This window comes from Plodia interpunctella, chromosome 6, assembly GCF_027563975.2.
Source record: "Plodia interpunctella isolate USDA-ARS_2022_Savannah chromosome 6, ilPloInte3.2, whole genome shotgun sequence".
Taxonomy (NCBI): Eukaryota; Metazoa; Arthropoda; class Insecta; order Lepidoptera; family Pyralidae; genus Plodia; species Plodia interpunctella.
This window is the reverse complement of record NC_071299.1, coordinates 3,808,362-3,834,090: the sequence shown is the minus strand read 5'-3', so window position 1 is coordinate 3,834,090 and position 25,729 is coordinate 3,808,362. Positions and strand designations below refer to the sequence as shown.

At 34.8% G+C, this 25,729-nt stretch overlaps 2 protein-coding genes across 2 annotated transcripts in view; one reads left to right on the top strand and one right to left on the bottom strand.

Moving 5' to 3' along the window:
* sfl (sulfateless) overlaps positions 1 to 25,729 on the top strand; it is a 102,778-nt gene that overhangs the window by 8,632 nt on the left and 68,417 nt on the right. The window lies entirely within an intron of this gene.
* Positions 18,360 to 25,264, bottom strand: LOC128670889 (uncharacterized). The gene is made up of 3 exons (XM_053746906.1): positions 25,199 to 25,264; positions 18,788 to 23,563; positions 18,360 to 18,598 (listed from the first exon to the last, which is right to left on the bottom strand). Exons 1-2 carry the CDS (start codon positions 25,262 to 25,264, stop codon positions 22,262 to 22,264), a joined length of 1,368 nt encoding a protein of 455 aa, XP_053602881.1. The 3' UTR covers positions 18,360 to 18,598; positions 18,788 to 22,261.

The following is a 25,729-nucleotide window of genomic DNA, read 5'->3' as shown; positions in this document are numbered from 1 at the left end:
AGTTTGAAAAGTCCACTTGATCGTTCACAAATTGCTTCAGTTCTGCTTTACTATGTTTTGTTACATACCTGTTTCAGCCGCAGTCATCTACCGCAGCGTACATTAGCGTCTGGAAACAACTCGCGAGATTATCCTAGATGCATTCAGTGCTTGCCAAGATTAAAACAGTATATTTTCAACAGCCGACATGCTGATTTTAGTACTAAATACAATGCTCGAGTCTTATTTGGTTCTGGCTATGTTATTCTTGTAGGTACATATACTACTATGTACTATGTTAAACATGTTTGCACAAGATAGCGCAAAATAAAAAAAATACTTTCTGTAAAAAACATCATTATTTGCGTGGGATCTCGTAAGTTCAATTCTCCCGCTTAATGAACATCCTGAAATGAATATCAAATAGGCCACTCGCGAATAACATAATGACCCCGACGGGCTTATTGGGAATTGTTGTAATCTAGTTTTGTGAATCATGATTTACTTGGAAGATGCTCGGCAAAAAAACTCCCGAAAATGGAGGGGTCGGTTGAAAAGGCGGTAACAATACGCTAATGGCTTATGTTTGCGATGAGTGTCCCACCCAGCCAACAGGCTCTATTATCACGGGTCGGCCCCTGTGCGCTGAATTGGCTAAATGTTTTGTGCCTTTGAAAAGATTCAAGATGATGGTGAAATTGTTGAGAAAATTGATCACTTCCACTCGAACGACTCGGGCTTGTTATTGCAGAAGGCGTTTTCGGTTTTGTTTATTTTGCAAAGCCGAAATACCTAGCACGTACAGCCTCCGGGCTCATCGGATTAATATTGGATCAGATTTTCAAATTGTTCCACTTGAGAGCGCTGCGAATTTTCTTGGTTGATTAGTTAATAAGGTATTGAAACAATAAATTGAAAATATATATTAAACAATGACTTACAGTATACATTGAACAGATTACATATTATTTTAAATAATCTCTTGATTCTGTGCCTGTGATTACTCTCTCCCTTTATGAAAATCCTAGTTTAAATACATTTTATTATTGTTGGATTCAACTTTTGCATCTCAATTCCCAATTGAATCCTCAATCCACATTTTTCTCTTTTTTAATCGACATTTTTTGAACACTTTTCCAAGTACAAAAATTAAATTCAGTTGGCAATTGAGAAAGAAACTAAACAACTTAGTAATTACAAAACTTTAACTTGTCTTTTTAAATAAGGAAATTTTTCTTGAACATGGCACTCATAACTTTTAAACTCAATTCACATTCAAGTTTCCCGAGTAGCTTTCTTTAGTAAGACCTTTTTTTTATCAGTAATAATGTTATTTTAACTGATCTGTGAAAAAAAGCTAAAATGGTGCTGATTTAAAATAAGTATCCGAAAATATTAGTTACCCAAACTTAAGTCAAAGTTTGGGTAATATTTTCGGAGTTAGCTAGTTAGTTCATTTTTATGTTATGTTGTAACTTGAAAACGAAAATAAAACATAATACTTATTTTTTTTATACTATGGTAAGTTAGTAATTGAATATTATTACGAGTAATATCTGAAACGAAACACAAAAGTATATCCATTTGTAATATTTCCTGGGGAATCGGAAAAGTTTGATAATAAAATCCAAATTCTGTCGTATACTCGGGGAAGTAATGAGATTCCTGGCTAATATTTGCTCAGACATCTTTAGGCCTTAAGAAAGGTCTTTTATAGTGTAATTTTATTATTATTTTATACAGTTAGAATTTTACCTGTTTCCTATTTGTTTGCGCTATGCTTACTTGCTAAACTACTCAGAAAAGAATCATGAAATTTTATAGATACGGTAAGTATAATTTATTCAGAAATAACCTGCTAAAAGCGTGACGGGCTATGCACAGTGTAGGTTTCCGTAATTTTTGTCATGTCCATATATTTAGATATGTATAGCATATCTATTGTTTTCGTTTGTCTGTGTTGTAATCCCATACGATCAACGGGAATTAAATTTTGATTCCCTTATAATATATTTAAGTTACACTACACTTTAATGATACTATCTCTACCTAGCATGTTCCAACTTTTTATTTTTGTATGAACCAATTCATACAAATAAACTTTTTTTTAAATCTACCTTGTGATCGCGTTGATTAAAAACAATTTCAAGGATTTTTTCACACGGAAAAAGGACCTTAAGTCTCTACAATTCACGTTCTTGAGAAAAAAGGTTATTACACACGGACAACGAAATGATCTTACAAGGGTTCTTTTTTACAATCTCAATAAATACGTGTTAAAAATTACTGACTGATCAGTCCCACTATTGATTAAAAATATACGAGGGCATATTTGCGCTCAATTTAGGGCATAGCGCATTCCGCGGGCGAATGGACATGGACAAGCTTAGATCACATTTCTGGGGAACCGCAAATTTCGATGTGTGATGGATTGCGCGCGATATCGTGAAGCCGATGTAAGCAGCGTGTGTGCACACGTCACCGGCGTGTCGATCAATCACGTGGCGGATGGACGCGCGCGACAGGCCATTAGGCTTCCAGGTGCCAGATGCTCCCAACGACACGATGCCCGCGACTTTCGCATTAAGCCTGGTCATTAGATGTGATATCGCATAGTTTGGTTTCGCTGATCGAACTCGATTTGCCTAAATTTCTGTCGTGACTAGTTTGATGGACTTGCTATGGATCTTATAACTTCAGCAAACCTAACATGACCTATGTCAGACGAAATCGAGATATGTGTGCACAGTATACATCATGGTCATGTCGATCAATCACCGCTTGTGGACACAAGACAGCCCATTAGGCTTCAAGTGCCAGATGTTCCTTACATATCCGGGTGGTTCGGAGAGTGTTTCGAATGCTGCGGCCACGGTGTCATTACGATCCGTCAATTTTAATGAGTAAGAAATCATTTCCAAAATCAAGCATTCATAAAAACATTAGATCACAGTACCTACAGATTAATTATTTTAAAGTCAGTAAAACGAATTCTTGTCTTGCAGTGGTCGAAACGTTCTGAGAAACACCGATGCGTAACTATAACTTCAATTTAATATTGGTAAGGAGCAAATTAATTAATTAAATAGCCATATGCCGCCCTAATCATCAAAATAAGCAACCAAGGTATCTAAAATCATAAGACCGTAATAGAAGAGAACATCTACTGAATCGCAAATATTCACAAAGTATATTTTAATAAGAGCAGATTTAATACGTATTATATAATTCAGTCTGATGTTGACTCATTGCAAAAGTATAACAACAAAAGTTACAATAATAATATTCATCACAACAATAGATGTCACTATGTTTAGATGACACAGGATATGAAGGAAAATAGAATAATAAAACAATAGCGTCCGCTTTACCCTCATGATAAATCGTATAGTAATAAAACTACCGGAGTGCTGCGATGAGATGGTTAGATACTTGTACAGTCAACTGCTCATCACATTTTTCTCCGTAGATATCAATGTGGCGGTAATAGTGGAGTATTCTCAACAAACTTCTTCATTGATATGCTGTTGTACTACGTCATTATAACCACAATTATTTTACCAATCATGCCGTAGGCACCTAGGCAGCATAGGGAATAAATTGCTCTTATGCGGGTAATAACCTCGCAGGCCGACTTTCTTGCCAAGATCTTTAATTAATGGCTGCCAAAATTTGCTTTACAATCTAAAATTTTTATGTCTTTAGGATAGTGGAAAGTATTATTCTATCAAATGATACGCATTAACTCTTAACGCTATGTTCGGATCTACTAGAAAACCAATAGCCTACCAATCTGCAGATCTTTTTGATTATGTGATTTGTTCTTTTCCTGAAACTTATTAAGCAAGACTACTCTACATGTTATCTTGGAAATGAATGTAGAAAAACAATATCCAACTGTACAAAGGAAACATCTACACGCGAAATTGTAACCAAACCACAATGGCAGGAGCAGACAGTTCTGGATGAAAAGAAGATAAAACAGTAGACATGAAGCACTAGACATAAAAGAATAAGAGTATGTTTATGAAGTACGTATATTGGCACCGGTTGTTTGTATGAGCGTTAGAAACAACAGCGGGTCTAGTTAAATGCGTGGCACGTATGCAGGACACGTGCTTCCCGCGCGATAATAGACTGTGTCCATTAATTAGAGCAGCATGTTTCATCGTAATGGACATTGGTGACCAGACCATGTAGGTGCGTGGCGTCGGGTTGTAACCGGTGTCGGTAGCACAAAATAATGTAAATACAAATCGAAGAATCATTCAAAGGACAATGCTCACGAAAATAAATCACAAATTTTCGTAACGAAAATTTTGAGTAATATTTCAATCAATATAATTTTGTAGAAGTATCATTTTGAATTTAAGTGATTAAGAGGCATGTCATAAAATATGCTATAAAATGCTATGTGGACTGGTACGATTTCGACAGGAAAATCTCAAACACTTTTTTTAAAACAAATTTTACATGAATTGCATTTCTATATTCTCTGCATTTTGTTTTTGTATTATAACGCGTAATTGATGACCGCACCCACAGCAATGCTTTTTGCAGTCCCTAAAGATTTCAGCATAGAACATTTTGAGCAACTTTTTGCTCTGTTGCTAGTATTGTTTACGTTCTCAATACATGTCAACCCTGTGACCTAAATTATCCCTTTTTTTCCAAGTTACCCGACTTTTTGAACCGAAAGCTATTCTGAATCGTAACCCGTAGACATTTATTCCTTTCTGTCGTCATCAATTGGCATTACAGTACCAAATATCGCGTTTTCGTAGAAATATTTTTTGAAGAGACAGTAATCCCTAATGATTGGTCTTGTGGATTCTGCAGATTTTTACACTCAATCTTAAATACCACTCATTTAACGGATTAATATAATGAAGAAGTATGTTTTAATGTTGCATAATTGCTGTAAATTTTCAATGAAAGTCCTTACTTTCATTGAAAATGTACAGCAATTATGCAACATCAAAACATACTTCTTACAGATGTACTTACATCTATTGGAACATTTTCCCTGCTCAGTACATGCATGCCATACACTATAATGTATGTCCATACTAATATTATAAATACAAAAGTATGTCTGTTCCGCTTTCATTACTAATCCTCTACACCTACAAACACTAATAAACAGCTAGTTTGCCATAAATAACATTTTATATTAATACGACTACATTTTTAACCTATATAGGTTCTATATACCATCAAGCAAGAGGCTTATCTCCGCTAACTAAATAAAGCATTATCCATCCTCGTTTGCGAGTGGCTTACCCGTGGCTCGGATGGAGCTATTCACCTTTCACATGTACGCCATTAGTAGAAAGATAGGCTCGATATTGTAGCAGGTGCCTCGCCCCCAAACCCCCGTTTGAGATAAGCCCGAGCGTTAAATATGTGCCTCCCGCGGCTCGCGGTCGGCGATAGACCCACGAAACACGAATGTACTGACGGCTACGTATTTTTACGTATCTTTAAATAATGGCTTCTCATTTTTATTTTTCCTTCTTTTCAGGAATGGATTCCGGCACCTTTCACTGAAACGTTGATTTAAAGTAAGTACTCGTAGGAAGCAATATTTTGCAGGCTTTACGACATTTCAACAATTTATTGACCGGGAAACAGTTTGATTATATTTCACCGAATTCTATACCTGAAACGGAATGCGACATTGGTGTAATAAACTTGAAGATTGGAATTTCCAAATAGACTTCGATGCAAAGCCGTCTACCATCAAGTTCAGTCGAAATTAGATCGATTCGACAAATGACATCTCGATTGCCTTCATAGTCGGAAATAAAAAACGGTTAGGTTTTTCTACGTATTTATGAACCTAAATAAAAGAACAGACCGCTGTCTCTTTCATTTGAACTTTTTCCCGGTTTCTTCATCGGCCGTTGAGCGTCGGAGTCCAGTTCAGGGTCAGCTCTAGGTCTGCATCCCTTAGTTATGAGACCATTGGCACACATATGATCTTTGACTCGGCACTTCTTGGGTTTTCGCTTCTGCCATTGCCACGCGGGACTGGGAATAGGTAAAAGAACAAACCTAATGAATGTAAATAGCATCATCAATGAAACAATTGCTTAAATCCGAAGATGTTGCCATTTGATAACAATGTAGCAACTTTATATAAAGCTAATGAAACAGCGCGATAAATAAACGCGCCAAACACATTTCCATCCTTATTTCGGTTATTGTCGTAATTTATATCCAAATTTATCAAAGCATTTCCAAGGAAAGTGGCTTTCTCTGGGTGGCGAGGCAGTGTGCCGAAGATGCTATTACTCGCAGCGAGATTATGGTTAAAATTTAAATGGAGGGTTCTGTTGATATTTTATTTCCGTTGCTTAAGATGGAATTATGCTATAGACCTGAACAAATATTCAAATCGATCTCGCGTCTTGAATTTCAGGGTAGAATTGCGATCTTGTGTTGTAATTTTGGTTATATAGTTCCGATACGAGGTCGCGTTATCGACGTGACGCGTCTACGAATGGTGAAAGGTATAGGTAACGATTTGACGCTAGATCTGAATATATCAAACATAACGTCATCTGGTTTCCCAACGTTTATTTATATTGGGTATGCTCCATATAATAGTAGAAGTAGAGGACAATCCGGGGCACACACCGTAGGTATTGTTCCCGAGCGACGATGTCGGAAGACCTTTGTTCTAGTAGGGCACGGGCAGAGAGTTACCTCAAAATCATATTGGCGCAGAATTAACACTACTTACAATGTCGTATAAAATACAATATGGGTTATAATAACCACGCATTAATCAAGTATTGTGGGGTTCCTGGATTGCCTAACTTTGGTCGTGATGGAATACGTACGTTTGGAAATACGAATTATCTAGTAATTATTTTTTGTGGGTTTTTGTTGTGGTGTTGTTCAACGGCCTGTACTAGTTATCATCTTTGTCCCCAATACAGCTCGTCGTTAGCTCTCCAAAAATGACGCATCATTTCGTCAACTAGGAAATTTTGAAGTCATCTGAAAACTGTAATACACGACCTAACCCTCCGTGTCCACTTTATTTTGTAACCTTACTTTATCTTATTACACGTGTCGCCGGCGGTCTAACGAAGCTGCCCGACGCAATTGTTCCACCTTCTGAATTAATGTGTCGCCTCGCCTCGTAATGATCCAGGAGACCGCTGTTTGAAATTCAATATATCAATTGTGTACTTACATTGTTATATTACTGATAAAAAATTGTACATAAATTTATATTTAAAAAATGGTAAGCCCTTCTGGCATAATAGGGACCAACACTGTTTGAATGAGTTTCTTTCGGCATTTCTTCTCAGCAGTGGTCGTTCCGAAATGCTAGTAGTTTGTAGCTTTGGTAAACATCATTTAATTTAGAATATGACGTGAAAAAGTGCCTGTGAAGGCCTAATTTCTGAATAAATGATTTGATTTTTTGATTTATTTTTTACAATATAGTCCCTATACTTAACCAACTAAATACTTATACTAATTTGATCCAGTCGCCAGAAGGCGACTTCAAAGTTAAAATTGCGATATGTACCCAAATATAGAGAATGAAAGGATACGCGTTTTGGGTGATTAACATTCAATTTGAAATTAATTAGGCCTTGAGTAAAATATGTCTTTATTTGTGAAGTATAAAATTGAACATTGAACAAAAATGACTGATATTCAATTGTATTCATAATACATTGATTCACAATTATATTATCTACATGAATAATATTATTTTATATTATTCCTATGAAATAAATATAAAGCAGATGAGGAAATAGAAAAGATAAGTTAAACTTTCATCTTGTTTTTACAATTTTAGTGTTAAGCTCCTTTTGATTTATTGTTGCGGAAGTTGTTTTTTTATTTAACCGTTGTTATTTTCCAAGTTTATCCTCGACGGAAATAACTACATCTAAGTTTGATTCGAGTTGCGTGCTTCTGTGACGCTCGCCGTAGGGAATAAAGCTCTACAGATACCAGTTCAGACGCGTTCTGATATTCAGGTCGGTGTATTTGTTCCTTTATTTTTCTGCACTGCTTTTTGAATCGCATTATATCGAAATCCAAACAAAGATTGCGATAAAAAAGAAAAAATACAAACATATATTATTTGTGTTTGTTATACACCAATGATTTTGAGTACCTAACAATCTACAATAATCACAGAAATCTGAATATTTATTTGAGAATCATAGCGTAACAACAGTCTATTTGATAATACATTTTAGTACAACGTACTTTCTCGAGATAAGCGAGTGAAATACCTTCCGTGCGGAACACGATACGTCTAATAATAGAACCTGGGTATCTTTGCTAGTAGTCTCACATTATTACATTACAGCACTGCAATGTGTCGTTTTTCATAGCCATCGCGGCATTATGCGGCCACAAACGGGTACAGCTGCTAAATTACCTTCCGTTAAGACTTGGATTGCAGCAGCAGCCCAGCACTGCACCACGTTAATGAGGACCTAGGGTAGCAAAATTAGGAGATATGCTGTGAGGTTTTAGGGTAGAGTTCATATAAAAATATTCTATATAATTTGTACATATTGTCAGTATTATTTCCTGATCCTGTTATTTTCATAATCTTGGTACAAATGTAAACAAATGGTAGTCCCACGACTATATCACTTCCTGATCGCATAGCCACTTTAGAAATCACTTTCACAATCACAAGTGACAAATGATTGACATTATATCGTGTCGTCTTCACAGAGATTTGAGCTTTATTGCTTATCGTTCATTAGTTTTAAATTAAATCTCAATTTTAATAATTTAATTAGAATACTTTAATAAGAAAATACTTTGACCGTAAAGTCCAAGATGATTATGACTATACAGTCAGAATTAATTAGTTTTTGTTTTTTATTTCTAGATTTGTCATGTAAATACACTAAAATCGAAAACATATCTCCCTATTTTTGTTATCTGTGGGTTGGTGCCATATGTGTCCATGGCGCGACTCACATTGTTTGCCTGATAATGGCCGTTCCGTTTATTTGTTTTATTTCTGCTATGATTTCAATTGTTTATTTTTTTTGTTTGAATCTCGTATGTGTGTAAATTGTGGCCTAGTTAACTTTTATACAGAGAAGTGTAAATAAACAATAAAACTTACTAATCACTAAATACTAATCTATCTTCAACTTCCTATGTAATTTTCTTTATAATTCTGTATTTTCTTATGAATGTTAATCCAGATTATATCTTACTACTATGTTTAAGTTCGTTGCAATATTTTGAGAAAATTTAAAACAGGACACTAAAATCTATACATTTATCATGAAATATTTTGTAAGCATTTTATACACATTTATTATAATTTGAAATAAATGAAGCGAAATTTAGTGTAAATGATTAATTAGCGTCTCATCTTGAATATACCTTGACACAAATTAGCTGATACTCCATATCTTGATACTAATACAGAACTCGGCGACACATCCTTCGCTGCACCTGCTTGCTTAATTAATCGCAAACTTTACTTCCCCTGCGAGATAATTTATTAATGCAGTCAGATTTAATATTCTCATTAAGAACTCGAATTTCATTAAATTCGGTGCAACAAGATCTTCGCGATTCTCCGAGACACAAAGTTTTATGAAAGTTCGCGAAATCTTGACTTAACAATAATGTATTGAAATTACTTGCCCGTTATTCGGCTGATTGAATTTGCGAAATCTCTCGAGATAAGGCAAATCCCAAATTTGACGTAGATTAAATAACTTTTGTTAATATATATTTCTAATTTATGTACAACTCCGTGGATCATAAAGCTTTAGTGAAGTTGTTAATTTCGTATCCAAAGTACTAAGTATCTTAAGACTCTTTAATGTAGAGTTACTATTTTTCATCGTTTTTCAAATACAGTTCTTATATCTGGATATGACATTTTCCATAATCTCCTTGATAGAAATCATCATTCGAGATATTATTATATTACCCTATATGTATTCATCTATGGCCTGTAGACTTAGATAAACGAAGGCATTGTAGAAAACTGCACCTCGTATGTTGACATTAGGCCAGGTATTCATTTCATCTTCTGGTGTCAATTTATGTGTTTTTTTTTTTTTTTCAAGTAAACCGACCTGAAACACACAGTCCTGTAACCATGAGCACAAAAAAGAATCTCTATTGGATATTATAATTTTGCAAGTAGCGACAGAATAAAGTGACAAATGTGAAAGAGTGCAAATAGTACAAATATTGAGAGAAATATTTTAATTGTATTGAAACTTACAATTTTGTTTCAGGTTTTCATGTGCATTGTGTACGAGAAATACAATGTATAGGGTTGGGTCACAAACTATTTTTGTTTTTCTCAAATAAAATACTGTTGCTGGAATTGAAAAATAATTCGGATACTTGTAATGTCTGTGGATGTGGACTACATATAGCATTATAAGATATTTTTCATGTCGCCACGAAAGGAATGCTTGACTACTGTATACATGACCTAAAGAAAGGTATCGTTCACACTTTCAAATGTAAGAATTCCATGCAAATGAGGTCTTGTTAAGATTTTCTTGTCTGTATATGTATGCGAAAACTTATTCATAAGAATCCTCGTCTCATTCTGTAGCTTCTATCTTCTTGATTTTTAAGAAATTACTCGTCTAACCCGATAATAATTTAGTACTTAATCAAATAACCGCCCAAAAGATTTCGATTTTAGTGTTATAAATGTTCGAAATTTCATAACTTTTTAACACTTCTCGTATTTTTTTAAAACGACTTCTGGAAATGGCGATAATCACATGCTTACTTATTTATTTACAAATAAAGTATTGGCATATCGGTTGGGATCTACCGAAATTATAACTAAACAGTACGGTTGGTTTGTGCCAGTTAATGTTACATCATCAGTTACTTCGTCTTGAGGAAGACTTAATCAACTAAAATGAGGTGTAGTTACTGTGCTTGTTAGTGTCACGAAATCTACCTAGGTTAGATTATGTCTTCCCATATTTGTTTAAGTCACGCACACTATATTTAGGTAATATCGTTATATGAGTGTGAACATGACATTATTTCAAATATACATATATAGACTTTGTGTTGTTAGTGTACAATTTATCACTTAAATTTCTATTCATACTTGATGTCACACTATCTTGGTAGATATATGAAGTTTGCCAGTTCGACAAGACCTCTTTACACAGAAGTCCACTAACGTCGCTTCGCTTGTCGATCACGACTTAATTTTGGGGTGCGGTTATTATAATAACCTAAAATATTAATACTAAAAGATAGCCCTTGACTCTAAACTGAATAATTACTGGTATAATTGTCTACAACACTGGCAATATCCTCATTGTTCTTTTTTATAAAAGCTACATTTAAACGAGGAAAGCAATTTTTACTTTGAATCTATGCAGAGAGGTGCCATTGTTTCCGTAACAGTTAATTACTACAACTCCCGTTTAAAATGTTCTCTGTGAATTATAACTATGATGACAATCTTGCAACGTTTTATAACTTTGTCGTGTAATGAAATTCGTTATCCTTCGTACGCGGCCGAAAGGATTCTAATAGATGTTAAATAACCTTATTGTTATACTTGTCTTGTATACTTATACTTGTATTTGTATACTTGTCAACATTCGCCATACCGAGAATAGATCGAGATCGACCTATAATTTGGTGCATAGAACACCAGTTTACCATAAGATACTTTTTAAAAGTCGCAGTGTACATCTAATTTCATCTAAATAAATTATTACGGGCGTTAATTTCGGCATATGTATAATAAGAAAAATGACACTCTAAGAAACATGTCCAAGTAACCGAGGATTTACAGGAAAAGTGAAGCATCCCTGACGATATCAACCACAACTTATTTAATAATCAGAATCGGAAATGAAACTGATTTGTATTAAGCCGTATCTCCTTCTTTTATAATACCATTTGATGACTCGCTAATTATGCAACATACATACTGTGCCAAATTGAATAATTTCCAATTATCCATTTTAATTGCCCTGTCGCCACCGCAATTTCGCCTCATTACCTGGTATATTCGCGGGAGTATCATACATGTAGGCGTGTTTCCGCATTTATTCTCCTAGTCATCAAATGAAAGCTATTTTACGCAATCTAAACTTAATAAGTCTTATTTGAATTACTGGAAAATCAAAGCTAAACAGAAAGCGGACTTAGGGAATGAATGTTACAGACAGTCAAATAGCTCCTTTTATTGTGAAAGCAATCCACATGATCCAGTTGAACAGAGTACCGTAGAGTACATTTTTAATCGTAAAATCGCAAAATACAATGACATCATGAATGTATTTCATTTAGACAGTCCACTGTTGATTAACCACACTATGGCTTCTATCGAAACGCTAGAAGAAAAATTAATCTAGTGTCCCGCACCAACAAATATTGTTGTTAGGTTGCCTCCGGAGGCTATAAGTAACCCGGGCACGTTATGCACTCTCCCGGGTTGTTTATTGGAAAAGTGGATGCCGCGATACGCCAAGTCCTTCCTTCCTTATTTTTTTATTGCCTATATTGTTTTTGACTCTTATTCCAGTTCATATAATGAATCGGACTGAAGAAAATTTTTTATAAGGCATGATTTAAAAAGAAAACATGATTTAGTCACTTAGACAAAATCGAAATTTACTTTAAAAAACACACAACTACACATTATATCTGAATATTTTTTTTTATTTCAAAGTAGAAATGAACCTTGTTACGGAGGTTGTTATAGGTCGTACACTGCAAAATTATTGTATGCGTTATACTACTGCTCTATTTATATTGTAAATCCAATGGCTACTAGACTAATTGAGAAGTAATTTCAGCTCGCACTTAGGGGTTGTAGTCGAGAGCAGTTATGACATCTCCCATTGCCTTATTGTCTCGCACAGGCATTGTCTCCTTTGAAAACTTGCGGTTAGTTTTAATTAACTCGGCTGTCATGTTCGATTGTCTTTAGTAGTCTACTAGCAAATGTTCATTTTTCTGCTCATTCGAACTGAGTCTCAGTCTGATTACTCGCTAGTTTTATTACGTGCTTATTTCCCAGAGGACAGGCTTCATCGATATTCCGTCGCAAATAAGTATAATTTCCATCCTAGCTTTTACTTTTCTTAGTATTCACTTCAATTACTTTAGAGTATTTCATTAAGAGTAATACTATTTTTATTCTATTACGTAGTAGGTTGTTAGTGGGATGAAAACAAATTGTCGAGAATTCTTGGCGTCAAATATTGGCCGGGAAGGTGGACGACATTTAACTTGAGCTTTAAAGGAACCGAGATGTAATTAAAATAAATATTTGGCACGAAATCCGGGTCGCGGCGGTTAAGCAGAGACATTCTCACCCTTTGAACAAGTTCTTGTTTATGTTTGCTCATTAAACAAATAAAAGTGGAAATTTTGTCTTAATCTGTGAAAACTTTCACGTTCCATGTTTAATAGATCATTATACTTGAAAGGTGTTGAATAAATGTTAACAATTTGGTGTTTTAGGAAAAACAATTTACCGCTTTGCCTTTTTGAAGTGACGGAGTTGTACTTCTAAAGGAAATGTAGAGACCAAAAATGTACCACTTTAATATATCTGTTTCTATTTGGGGCAACTATATTCAACTTGAGGCAAAAATACATTTTTTGTACGTATGTTTGTAACGCGATAACTTTCGAAACGTTGGTCTGATTTTGATGAAATTTAAAAGGTATGTAGGATTTGCCAATAGAATTTTTAATTTCGTGGGACATCAAAATCGGTTCAGTCGTTATTGAAATATTTACAATTTTGTAAAAAAATATTGTGTTCGTAAGTTTGCGGCGAAAAACTAGTTATATGGATTCTTTGACATTTGATGAAGTTAGTTGCAACTACCTGTTTAAAGTAAGTAAAGATATGCTTAACCTTGTCAGTTGAGTTTAGTCTGCGGTTCAGTTCTCCTTAGATACCAAGTTTACAGACCACCAATTAAAGGGTCAGCCAGCATTCATTGAGCGCACATAATTAACCAACCGACGTTTGATTGCACATTAGGGCAAAATAAAGATGATTTAGATATCACTACTACCCATGTATACTTCAAATTATCGTTTTCGTTTTGTATTCAACATCCGAACTGAAATATATCGATGGTCAAACTAATCCTTTCTGAGCAGTTTTTCTGCGCTAATTAATATTTTTAATTGCACGATCGAACTTTTAAACTACATTTCTAAAGAATATTCCTATTTATTTTGGAATGTAAATGAGCATTTGTTTGGTAAATTGCGTGTCTGTACTTTCTTTATTTTCTTTACATTAGCCAGCCGGGATGCCGAGGCACGACTGATGATGCAACACTGCCTGATATACTGCTGTGTGAAGGTAAATTAGTGCAATGCTGTCTATTGTTATTGAAGCAGTAAATGCCAACAGCTAATAGATTTTATAGGTTATATTCAAGTTTATTGGAAATTCAACGAAACTGGCGGTTAAGTCCAACAGCTCCTTTAGACAATCAGTAACAAAACATAATTTCAGTCATGTCTTAAGTACTTGTTTTCGTATAAAAGGGAAATAAATTATTTACCGCTGCTTTATAAAGCGAGAAGAACTAACAAAGTCACTTCCGCATTTAAAATATAAGTTGGTGTTGGGTTACAAATATACAAACTTTCACATTTATGCATACTTTGATGCTTACTTCTTATATTTTTCACTTTTCACATTGGTATTTTTAGGTTGAACATTTATGAATAAATACGAAGCCATAACTACATACTAACAGGACTAAGTACGAACATTTTTTGTTTAATGTTGCTGACGTTTCTACCCCCAAAAAAAAGAAGCACACTAAAAGCATCCGATTACTACACGTGTCAGTCAATTTTCTTTGAAATAACCATAAATAAAACAGCTTAGTGTGCCTCCCCGTCAAAACATGATTTGGTACGTCTTCTTGTATTACGTCAGCGGTTTTCCTGGGAATATGTTTATAAGCAAGGGAATGTATTTCCCGGCCCTGCGCTGAGGCGCTGTCGTGACTGGATTGTATGTAGTAAACTTGATAGCTCGTAAGCGAAAGACGCGAAATCCTAACATTCACCGCGTTTTATATCATATTGTCCATTTTCATATTACACATCAGTATGTGTACCATGCAAACCCAATTTTCTCTATTTTTATGATGCAACAAAGAAATTAACTGCTAAAAGACATTTCCGATACTTAAAGTGTAATAAAAAGAATCCGTATTGGTGATTGGATTTTATTTCTTTCTTATTTTGATCGCCGTTCTCAAAGGTCGTGCGCTGTCATTAATCGCTTTATGAGAGAGGAAGTGCAAAGTGGAGCGTACGAGTACGCTCAAGCGCCCCTCCCGCGGCCCTCCAGCCTGAATTCATTATTGTCTTCCAACTGAGGATGCGCCTCAAAGAAACTGCTGACGGCACTCCATCGCTCCGTAAAAGGTTTCCACCGTTTATTGCGCTTTCGGTGACTTTATTGACATTGCGGTTAAACGGTTAAATAACTGCACCTCTGCTCTGTTATAAAGATTTACGATGTTACATTACTTCTCAAAGATTCTGTTTGATAAAGTCTAATTTAGTGAAAATATTTAATAAATCAGGTGCCTGTTGCATTACCTGCGTGTCCGAAAAATACCATATTAATATGTATTTAATACTAGGGTATTAGATACCCATTCTGTTATTAACTCGGGTATTAGTTGTAAACCGATAATTTCAGCGTAACGCTATTACACAACAAACACATACATCACCATTAATACCTTTCGGTCATTCTCGTTCGTCGCCCCCGGTTCGTCCCCGACGGGGACGAATGAAAATTTTTGTAAAAAAGATCCCATTTCCTTGTGTTTTATTTCTATGAACATATTGTCTATGTATTATCAAAAAATCGCATTATGGGTTCTATACTAATTTCAAAAAAGAAATTTTTGTTGGTCATGTTTTCAAGACAAACTGCTGCGTTGGTCCGATTTGATGAAATTTGTAATAGATATAGTTAGAAACCCGTCTGGTTAAAGACATAATATAATACATTTTCTGGGCCAATTAAATCCATATTTTAGCGCTTTTGATTTTGGTTTTCCTTTTTAAATTTTGTCATAAAAGTCTCCTGATTGCATGAAGAGTTTAATTAAAATTCGTAATCACCGGCAATATTTTATGAAAATGAAATAAAAATGTGTTGAGAAAACTTCAAATAGAAAACATTTAGTATATTTTCTCTAGAGCCAATTGACTACTCTCCCACCCTACGCGCAATCGTGAAAGGAAAGAGCTTTTTATGATTCCTAGGAAAAATGTTTATTGAAGATATTGTATATATATATATATATATATATATATATATATATATATATATATATATATATATATATATATATATATATATTGTATATATATAGATATTGTAATAGTATGTAGTTAGTATCTTCTTTCTATTGAACTGAAACTATCCTTTACAGGAATACGACAGTATGACAGTCTCGTTTAGGCGGTTTGAGCCTTCGCTCACGAACCTTGGTGATTCCATGTTTCTAGTCTAGCGGTAGCTGTCACTGTCATTCCCATAGAGGCGAAAAGCAGCGCGGTAGATTTGGGTTGACGTTGACATCTTGGAGTTTTAGCTGCTGTTAATCCAGCCAGTCCAGGCTTCATAATATTTGCCAAAAAGTAATTATTACCTGATACAACACTCTGTGAGCAATATGGGCGTAGTAGTTTAAAAATAAATCTAGCTATTATTTTCGCACTGTTGGCTGGGCAATAACATCTCCTAAACTTTGACTTGCTATGGCTATGCAGAATAGAAGGAAGAGGACAGGACTTATTAACATATACATCACTTATTGACGCCAAAAATGTATTTAAACTAAGTGTAGGTACTGCCCACTTCCAAAGCGCAGTTGAAGAAATTTCACCACGCTTTTTCACCAAGAACGTCAATTAAATAAGTTTTTTTAAAAAAATGTCATTTTTGACACAAGCTTTTCTTGTTGTCAGAGAGAATTTATTCAATTAAATACGTGACAAAAAAATCATATCCATGCAGTGAACTGTTGAGGAGTTCCCAAGCTTGGAGCCGGACTGGGGTGCACCATCAGGTCATGCTTATCATAATAATGCATTGTCATCCAATCTAAACATGTATACAAAATTGAACAGCTCAATCGGTTGAATATATCTGCTTTTAAAATTAATTACAGAGTTTTAAAATTAATTTGATTCCACCTGAGACATTGCAAGTAAAATAAAAGCTTCTTAATATATAAAATACTAGCGGCCCTTCCCGACTTAGCTTGGGTAAAACCGTAATAGAGTACATATACATACGTACATAGATTACATACACACATATACGCCTTCAACAGGATTCACACTATCTATTGGTGAAAACCGTACAAAAATCCGTCCGGTAGTTTTGAGTTTATCGCCTTTGTATAGACAGACACGGACACGACACGGACACGGACTTTTTTTATAATATGTAATGATAATGATATAAATATGCCATTGACGACGATAGGCGCGAGCTGCGGCTCGCTTGGCAAGGCCGGACACTTGAGACGCTGGCATGGTCCCAACTCGCTTTATCTTAATGCACTCGCCTGTCCTTTCCCCTCAATGCGGCCATAACTCGCTTTTCCACTTTACAATTGTTTCAGTTATATGACGCGTCGTTAGCGGGAATTTGATACAAGTTGATGCTAATACGGATGATATTAAGAAATTTTGTTACTTAAGTATATGCTTACTATCTTTTACTAATAAACCTAAGGAAACCTAGGAAAGGTTTAGAGTTCAGTAGATGTTTTGTTTGTTGTTCTTTCAAAAAAATATATACATTTAAATTTACATTTAGAACATTTTCGTTATAATAATTAATAGATTGAATGGTTAGTTAGGTTGAATGGATAGGTATCCAACATTATTAACCATTCGGATTAAATATAATTAGAAAACAATCCATATTTAGAACAACTTGTTTGAACACATTAAAATATTAACATTCAACTAAATAATGATAGAAATGATTGGCATGGCTTCTTCTTGTACTGTCATTTGTCCTCAAGTCACATTTCCAAAGAAAACCGTTCCTTTTCCTTCGTAACTCGCAGTCGGCGTGCAAACGCGTCGCACTTTAACTAAATAATGTACCTAATTTTAGAAATCTCTCTAGAGTTTTGTCGTGAAATTCGTGCCGGGAACAGAACGTGGACGCATTGGAGAACAGCTGAGGAATTTAATTCGGGTGTTGCTTTTCCCGGAGAGTGACGGGCTGTGACGTGCTGCGACGTTTCGGAGATTTTCGCTACATTTTTATATAGCCACTGTCACATTTATTCTAATCTAGTAAGGAAAAGATAACAAAAATGACTTCGTTACAAAAATGACAGACTTTAATTTTAGAAAATGTAATTAAAAGGAAATGGAAGAATACCGTTAAATAGGTGGGTAACAAAATATTAACACATCCCGATTGATAAAAAGGTCTCTAAACAAAAACACCACTTCCTTTAATCCTCCAAATCAGCCAGACATCAAGGAAACTTAGGGAAAGAGAATATCTTCAAAGTGCGGCCGTAGGATGAAGGGGAATCCGGTACCGGAGCGTAAATCCCTATGGGAAGAAAGTAATAGCATGCTATTAATTAGCTACACACTATTTATAATAAAGGGATGGTAAATAGATAAGATATTATAGGTGATTTGCTTACATATAATATTTATCTATGATGAGGTTTTTCACATAGAACTATATTCAAACAAAATAACAGCTATAATAACAAAGAATAAAAGTAGCTCTTACCCAAAATATTTGGGGATCCTATAATTAATTACAGATCTATCTTAATAGATAAATAGGAGATTAAAATTTATTTTAATCTTTACACATTAGAATATAATCAACCAAACTTTCAGTTTGACATACAAGACCATGACAAGACATTATCAAGAACCAAAATAATAGACAAACAGAATGAAAGAGTTCCGAAATGAAAATAAAAAAAAAACGTTAAAACATAAAAGTGTTACATACCCCCCTTTTTAGGTAAGGATTTTTCATAATAAAATCCGCTACTTAACATTTAAGTTAACTTAAAATCTTTAACATGCCAAGATCCTAATTTATTACCACACATATCCTCCAATTCATAAACCAACTTCGATTTTTTTCCGATTATGCGACATTTTATAAACTTAGGTGCTAGTTTTTTACAAAATCTATTACCCTTATCGCTTTGGTGAAATGTTTTCCTCCAAATAATATCACCCACATTGAAATCTATGTTCTTTCGACGAAGATTATAATAAGTACTATTTCTTGCGTGAGCTTTAATCAAGGAGGCATAGACCTTATCAAAAATTTTACTCAAGTAACCAAAATTTTCCGCGTAAGCATCGCGTGGTGTGAATACAATATGACCTTCCAGGTCGGCATCTGAATAATGAGAACCACAAGACACCAGTTCACGACCAAAAACTAAAAATGATGGTGAATAGCCTGTTACCTCATTAACAGCACTATTTATAGCAAATTGAATTTTTGGAATCTGAGTATCCCATGACCTGTGGTCGTTATCTATAAATGTAGAAATAGCTGTAACTACAGTTTTATTATACCGTTCAACCATATTAACTTGCGGAGTATAGAAAGGAGTGTAATAAATATTAGGTATTTTATAAGTAGAAAATAATTTTTTCAACGTGTTACTGATAAATTGTTTACCATTATCCATTATTATGGTACTAGGTATACCATGAACAAGGAATATTTTATCTTCCAAAATATTACATATTATATCAGCTGTTGCACGACGTATTGGAAATATCATCGTATATTTAGAAAAACAGCAAGTTATGACCAATAAAAATGTATTCTGTTTTCTAGATATAGGTAAAGGACCAACGAGGTCAACACTAATCATTTGAAAAGGGCGACTACAATTCTTTGGACGTCCCATAGCTCCTAAAGTAGCATGATTCGGATATTTATAAGACAAACATACATCACAACAGGTTACAAAATTACTAACGTCTTTTTGCATACTAGGCCAAAAATAATTCAAAGATATGCGTTTATAAGTTTTAAAAATACCAAAATGACCAGAGCTCGCTTCACAATGATTACTAAAAATTATGTCTTGGCGATACTCCAAAGGAATAACCTCTTTCCACTCAAATTCCCTAGCAAGAGGATTAATAGATTTAATATAACGGTATAGTTTACCATTTAGAACACGATAATTAACAAAACTTGTTGGAGAATGTAAACAACCATTGTAAATATCTAAAAACCAAGAGTCAGTAGTTTTAAGAACCGGCTCATTCGATCCATTGTTAGATAAATCAATAGCAACTACAGGAACGGATCGTGATAAACTATCGGGAACAATATTATCCTTGCCTTTACGGTGCTTAATTTCAAAATTGAAAACGGAAAGACGGACACCCCAGCGAGCTAGTCTCCCAGTAGGATTATTAAGATTTAAAAACCATTTTAGTGAAGAATGGTCAGTAAAGACAGTAAATTTTAATCCGTTCTCTAAATAACAACGCCAATGTTCAATCGCGGACAGAACTGCTAAAGCTTCGCGTTCAGTAGCGCTGTAATTGCGTTCTTGTTTACTTAAAGATTTGCTCATGTAAGCAATTACTTTTTCCTCGCTACCTAGAGTCTGAGTTAGTACTGCGCCTAAACCATGATCACTAGCATCGGTATGAACCTCGAAAGGTTTAGAGTAATCTGGACAAGAAAGAATAGGTGCTGAAACCAAAAATCCTTTTAAACGAGTAAAAGCAACATCAGCTTCCTTTGACCAGTCAAATGGAGGAGCCTTCTTACCTTGAGATGTTAGTTTATTCAGGGGAGAGGCTAGTTGACTGAAATTAGGAATGAATCGACGATACCATGAAGCAGTACCAATGAATCGACGAACTTCTTTACGGTTTGATGGAGTTGGGTAATTAAGGATAGAATTAATTTTATCAGGATCAGCACGCAAACCATTGGAATCTACAACATATCCCAAATATTTTAGCTCTTGTCTGAAAAATTTACTTTTCTCAGAATTTATAGTTAAATTGGCTAATTTGAGTTTTTCTAAGACTTTGTTCAGAAGAAAGATATGATGTTCAAATGATTCAGAAACTATTATAATGTCGTCGATATAAACAAATACTTTATGTTCAAATTCAGGTCCATAGAAAAGAAAATCTACTAACCTTTGTTGTGTAGCTGGAGCATTAGTTAAACCAAAAGGCATAGACTTAAATTGAAACGTACCACGAGAAGGAATATAGAAAGCAGTCTTACAACGATCTTCCTTGCTTATTAAAATCTGCCAAAAACTTTTAGATAAATCAATGCTACTTAAAAATTTAGCATCGCGTAAGTTATCTAGAATCTCAGAAATATATGGTAAACTGTATGCATCTCTTCTAGTTATTGAATTTAATTTTCTACTGTCCAGGCAGAATCTCAATTCACCATTCTTTTTAGGGGTAAGAAGTACAGGAGAAGACCAAGGACTCTCACAAGGCTCTATAACATCGTCTTTAAGCATGTCATCCAGTTGTTTAATAATAATTCGCTGTTTCTCCGGTGACATGCGATAATAACGTTGACGTATGGGGGCAGCATCCCCAGTATCAATTGTATGTTGTATTAATGAAGTACGACCTAGACCTTTTTCTTCATAAGAGATATCGCGAAATTGCTTAATAAGATCATCAACTGTATTCCTTTGTTCAACTGTAAGATGATCATAAGAATACAAAACAGATGTACCCTTAGTTTTAAAATCTATATTATTAACAGTTTCAGAATCCTTAACAAAATTTACAGCACCCAGATATTTTGGAAAAAGACCAAAGGTACGCCAGAAATCTATACCCAATATGAGGGAATATTGAATATCAGGAACTACATGCACAAACAATTGATGACACTGATTTTTAAATAGTATAGGAAGTGCCATTTGACCAATTGAACTTAATTTATGTCCACCAGCACCAACGAATTGAGTATTATCAGTCTCAATCAATTGGAATCCCATATCAATTAACTTTGAATGAGACCCATTCCCTAAAATAGTTACACAAGAACCTGTATCAAGTAGCCCTGTAAACGACTCATTAAAAATGCTTATAGTTACATAAGGTCTAGCTTTATTTAGACAATTGTTATCGATTGAAGCAACGGAATTAAAAGCAGAAAATTGTCTAATAAAAGTAAGCCAACTTTCCCATTCCTTTGAACGATCACTCCAATCGAACTTGTCTAGTTTTTTGACTTAACCTTATTAATTTGTTCCATTTTATGACAATTTGGACATTCCGGGTAGCGAACATCCTTTTTACCACATTTAAAACAAATCAAAAATCGAGGTTGCTTGCAAACTCCAAGTGAGTGTGAGTTAGACCTACATCTTGGACAATACACAAATCCAGAAGACTCAGTACATAGAGCAGCCACTTCGTTTTTAGATGTTTGAGTTGCGTCAATAGAATTAACTTTATTACCATTAGTAATTGTGTAAGACTTATTAAATGAATTGAATTTACCATATTGATTATTTTTAAATTTATCAAATTTAGGAAAAGAAGAATTATAATTATAAGCGAATTCAGGAGCAATAGTACCGGTAGTTATGGAAGGAGGTTCGTGAAAAGAAGAGAATCTAGACTGAATATTTTCATAATTACGACATATAGATATCAATTCATCAATAGTCTTAATCTCCGGTGAAGCCGCGATAGTATTAGCATAACAAGGACGTATGTTATGTAAAAGAATGTCTAACTTTTCTTCCATTGAGACCGGTTTCGAAAGACGAGCGAATAAACCATGCATAATAGAGATATAGACAATTATATTTTCGCGTTCACCCTGCGTACGAGAACGAATTTCAGCAGCTAAGCGGTAATCATAGTCTTTACTACAGAAATCTTCCTTGAGCAAAACACACAACTCTTGCCAAGACTTAACTTTATCTTTATTATATCTGTACCAATGCAAAGCATCATCAACAAAGATTTCAAATGCGAGTGATAAAATTTTATCAAAGGATATTCCTCTGGATTGAACGAACTCATCAACTTTCTGAATAAATGAATGCACACAAGATGATCCAGAATATTTTAACTTAGATAAATCTGAATATAAATTTTTGTCACAAACAATAGGCGTAGCAGTAGTAACAGATATACCCTCACTAACTACAGAGGTAGTACTTGCATGAGAAGTACTTTGTTTATAGGAAGCTAATTCATTGAGTTGACTTTTAAGATTAGAAACGCAAATTTTATAAACATCGAGCTCCGCTTCTGCGCTTCTAATTCTATTAAGACGATGATAAATATGGTGTAGCAATGTTTCGGTTCTTACATATAAGTTTTTATCAAAATGCTTACTAAGAGCACCTAAATTAGTTTGAGACTTCAAAAGAGATTCTTTTACCTCTTTTAAATCAAGTCCCGATTCAAGATGAGATTCAAGAATGTCTTCTGATGGTAAAGACAGTGATAATTTCGAAATTAGTTTTCGTAATTCTTGCACTGAATCACCACTACCACCACGTAACTTTCAGTTTGACATACAAGACCATGACAAGACATTATCAAGAACCAAAATAATAGACAAACAGAATGAAAGAGTTCCGAAATGAAAATAAAAAAAAACGTTAAAACATAAAAGTGTTACACCACTCCTTTTGCGTGCTAATATCTAAAGCAATGGATCAAATTTTACCAGTGTTGGTTGCAGTATAGTATATGTGTGTATTAATTAATTAGTAATTTCCTTAAAATATATAATATTAAATTATTCGCACCCTAGAATCACCTTAGAAAATATATATTTTTGTCAACATTCCTTTTTATTCCGTTTTGACGAATTTTTTTACGTAGAATATTTTTTTGAAATGTCGTATTTCTTAAGGATAAGGTTTAACATTTTTCTAAATTTAATTTATTTGACACTCAAGCACAGAATATCTAGATATTTTTCGGTAGCAACTACCAACAAGTTAGTGGCTTAAAGCTTGCAAAATATATTTACGTGAACAAACTTAAACTTATCATCTAAGTTAGCGTAAGTCTACTACAGCAACGGAATGGAATGCAGGCTTCGCAATAGATAAGTGGTTCCGAGCATAAAATATTATCATACAGACTTTGCATAATTCCACATGCATAACAATTTGTCTTAAACACTGTCTTGGAATGACTTGCAAATGGCAACTACGTGAGACTCGTGTACATGATAAATATTATTCGCGTAAATATCCTTCTATTGTTTATGCTATGGCAGATTTGTTTTGTTTTACGAAAGAGCTTAAATGGCAGTCGCTCTAAATTCTCTTGTCTCTAGTAGTTCTTAGTATATTTATTTTATACTGATTGAGCTATATTTACTGCATTTTGTCTTACTGCGCTGCATTCATACAGATTTTATTTGATTTTTGCCGCTTTAAAAGTAATAGATTTCTAAGATGTACTTAAAGCTGATGATGTGCTAAAGAGTATTTTATACTCTTTATCTACTGTATATGTTGAACCTGAAAGTACGTGTGATTCTGAAACAAGATAAACTGCAAACAGGTCGTGGTTGAATTATTTATTATCGACATGTTTAAGATAGGCACTTTGTTTACTCAGTGTCGCATAGGTTGAATACAATAAATCATAAACTTTGTACGCTGTTATCTCGACATCGATCCGTGTATCGGCAGCCGACTAAATATTAGTTCGCTTTGCTCGCACATATATTTTACATGTGTAAAGTTCATTCCTACGAATGAACGTAGTTTATACATCTACTCACTCGAATAGCGTTTCAGTTATGTTAACTCAACGTTATTATTGAAATGCGTAGATAAATCGAAGTCTTATGTGTATACGAGCATTCAAGCCTCTTTGAATATATGAAACCGAGAGAAGAATCGATTACAAATGAAAAGCGCGAACGACTCCGAAAAATACAAATATCGACATCTCGTCACTGGTATCTGTTCGCGGTATTGGGAGTGGAATCACGTTCCATTTCGCGGCGGATATAAGGTCCCGCGTTACGGGCCAATCCGACGACATGCTGATGGTTCGTTGACGGCTAGATATCCGGCCTCCACACGCGTTCACGCCAGTTCATTCCATGTTCATGTCTGCCATTTAGTTTCGTACAGGCGTAAAAACAACCACTTGACGTTTTTCTATCTACTCCAGCTATCGCAACCTCCTTTTCCGGATTGTTGGAGTCGGCACCCGGCACGTTCACCCGTGGCATGTTGTTTGAGAATCAAGCTAAATGACAGCTAGTGGAGAATTCGATTTGTCTTGCGAACTTTATGAGAAACCGGCTTCTTCCAGGCAAAACATTTATCGGTGTCTATTGGTCTCAAATAACATTTGTTATTAGCTACTTACATAATTCATTTGTGACCACTCAATGCTTTTAAAATCACATTGTAGGTTTAAATAAAGAACCCGTTTTGGAGTTAGAAAATGTGAGGAGCCCAACAGGTTAGCGGAGCGGCGAGGTCGACATCGACAAAGCCTGTTTGGCAAACAAAGTAACGCCGAGTAAACATTAGGCTTCTACGCGCTAATGCATGAGGACCTTTGCGCCTCAACCGTCCCCCCTCCCCGTGCTACCCTACGCCCCTGCACCGTGTCTCGGGGACTCGTTAAGTTCGTTTTATTTTTAATAGGAGCCCGTAATGCAGAATAAGGTCGACAGTAAGTGAGAATG